Raw genomic sequence first — 1,901 nt, 5'->3', positions numbered from 1 at the left:
TTCCCTAGGAGTCAACATTGTTCTTAAGTCTGTGTCAAATGAATCCCTCCCTCTTGAGATTAGCATAAAGAGGAACTTGGCCTTACCTGTAAAAGACTTCACCATTATCCTTTGTTTTGTACTTCCTTGTGATTTTACTTTGTTTACCTTCCTTATGATTCTAAATAAATAATCAGAGAAGCATGGTTTGAGGTCTTCAGTTGAGAACTGCTGACCCTCTGTTTTACGCTCTCTGCTCTATCTCATTCCTGGCTGTTTGTTTCTTTATTAATAATTATAAAATTATTCTCTTCTTTGGGACCCTCGGTCTGCAACAGTCCACTATGTGGCAAACTGTTTCTGAAAGAGACTCTGTCGGACCCAGGGGGGCTGTGCTGCACGCGGAGCAGGTCAGTGCTGGAACCTGCTGAACGGCCCCCGACCCTCGAGGACATATTCACTGCACTTTGAAAGGGACTCTTCACTTCTCAGTGAAGCTCTCAGCGTACCACACGGACCCAGCGGCCTCCCGTCTCAGGGAGAGGCTGCCGCTACTTACTGTTCTGAATGCCGTAAATTTCGTCGATGAGCCCTTCGTAGGTGAGCTGCGTGGCCAGAGGCGTGAGCAAGTCCACGTTCCGATCGAGCAGCAGGAGATTATCAAACACAGGGAACACGGCGTTCTGGCTGCCTGTGAGCTCTCTCTTCATCCTCACCATCATGTTGGCCACTTGCTGGAGACAAAACACTCCATCAGGGAGGGCTCTCCTGCAGACCAGGAGGTTTTATAATCTGGCTAAAAACAGGCCGGCGAACATTTTTTAAAGAAAAGGAGAAAAAGAAGAGCAGCCGTGCGGGTGACACGGAGTCAGCGGCTGGAGAGCATTTCCTGCTGGCCGCCCTGCCCTCTCACACCCTAGCTGAGAGTGGACACTTCCCTGCGAGACCTAAAAGCTCGCGGCCTGCCCGCCATCCGCCTGCCCGCCCGGCTCACCCGAGCGCACTCGCCTTTCCCAAAGATCTGGGGGATGGTGCCGTAGAGCGCCTGCAGGGTCATCAGCCCCTTGGCCGCGTGGTAGAGGCTGGTCTGGTCACTCTCCAGGTAACACTCCTGCAGGGAGGAGAAGGTGGTCGGTTCCCTGCAGACGATGGACAGTCTGCCCGGGGCCTTTGAGAGGCTGCGTGGGCCTCATATCCACATGCACGCTGTCTGTCCAGGCCCAGCTCCGTCCGGCACTGCAGGAGGCCTCCCACCATCCCAGCTCCTCAGCTCTTGACAAAATACTAATGAAGAAAGACTCACACCGGGCAGCCACGGTGCTGGGCGAACACTGGGGTTCAATGTTTCAGAAGACCAAATGCTGCTCAGAAGTGCACTGCATTAGGCAAATCTGCCAGAAGAGAGCTCTCTTCAAGCGCTAAAAATGCAGAGATGCCACTCGGACCTCTAAGGTGGATCTGCACCGGGCCACGTTAACATCAGTGGTCTCATGTGCAAGCTGGACCGTGAGCAGAAGGACTGCGGAAGGAGAGCGAGCATGCCGCCGCTGCTGGGAAAACACACTGACGTGTGCTGGAGGCGTGCGGTGAGAACACTCCCTACAGGTGAGGAGGGTGAGACTTCGTCTCACACACTCTGGACCTGTTAGCAGCAGGGGCCAGTGTGTGGAGGAGGGCACCGGGGCCGGAGGAGGGCACCAGGTCCAGAGGACGGCACCGGGGCCGGAGGAGGGCACCCTGACCGGAGGAGGACACCGGGACCGGAGGAGGGCACCGGGACCGGAGGAGGGCACCCTGACCGGAGGAGGACACCGGGACCGGAGGAGGACACCGGGACCGGAGGAGGGCACCCTGACCGGAGGAGGACACCGGGACCGGAGGAGGGCACCGGGACCGGAGGAGGGCACCGGGACCGGAGGAGG

The 1,901-nt window shown here is 57.0% G+C and overlaps 1 protein-coding gene across 1 annotated transcript in view; it reads right to left on the bottom strand.

Annotated features, from left to right (window-relative positions):
• VPS33A (vacuolar protein sorting 33 homolog A (S. cerevisiae)) overlaps positions 1 to 1,901 on the bottom strand; it is a 35,632-nt gene that overhangs the window by 23,209 nt on the left and 10,522 nt on the right. Inside the window, exons 5-6 of the mRNA XM_006894705.1 lie at positions 974 to 1,090; positions 539 to 713 (exon numbers count right to left, since the gene is read on the bottom strand). Coding sequence (XP_006894767.1) covers positions 539 to 713; positions 974 to 1,090 — 292 coding nt within the window. The remainder of the gene's footprint in view (positions 1 to 538; positions 714 to 973; positions 1,091 to 1,901) is intronic.

Source organism: Elephantulus edwardii, unplaced genomic scaffold, assembly GCF_000299155.1.
Source record: "Elephantulus edwardii isolate Elephantulus edwardi_28Jun2011 unplaced genomic scaffold, EleEdw1.0 scaffold00148, whole genome shotgun sequence".
NCBI lineage: Eukaryota > Metazoa > Chordata > Mammalia > Macroscelidea > Macroscelididae > Elephantulus > Elephantulus edwardii.
The sequence above is the reverse complement of the archived record's forward strand: the minus strand, read 5'-3'. Positions and strand labels throughout refer to the sequence as shown.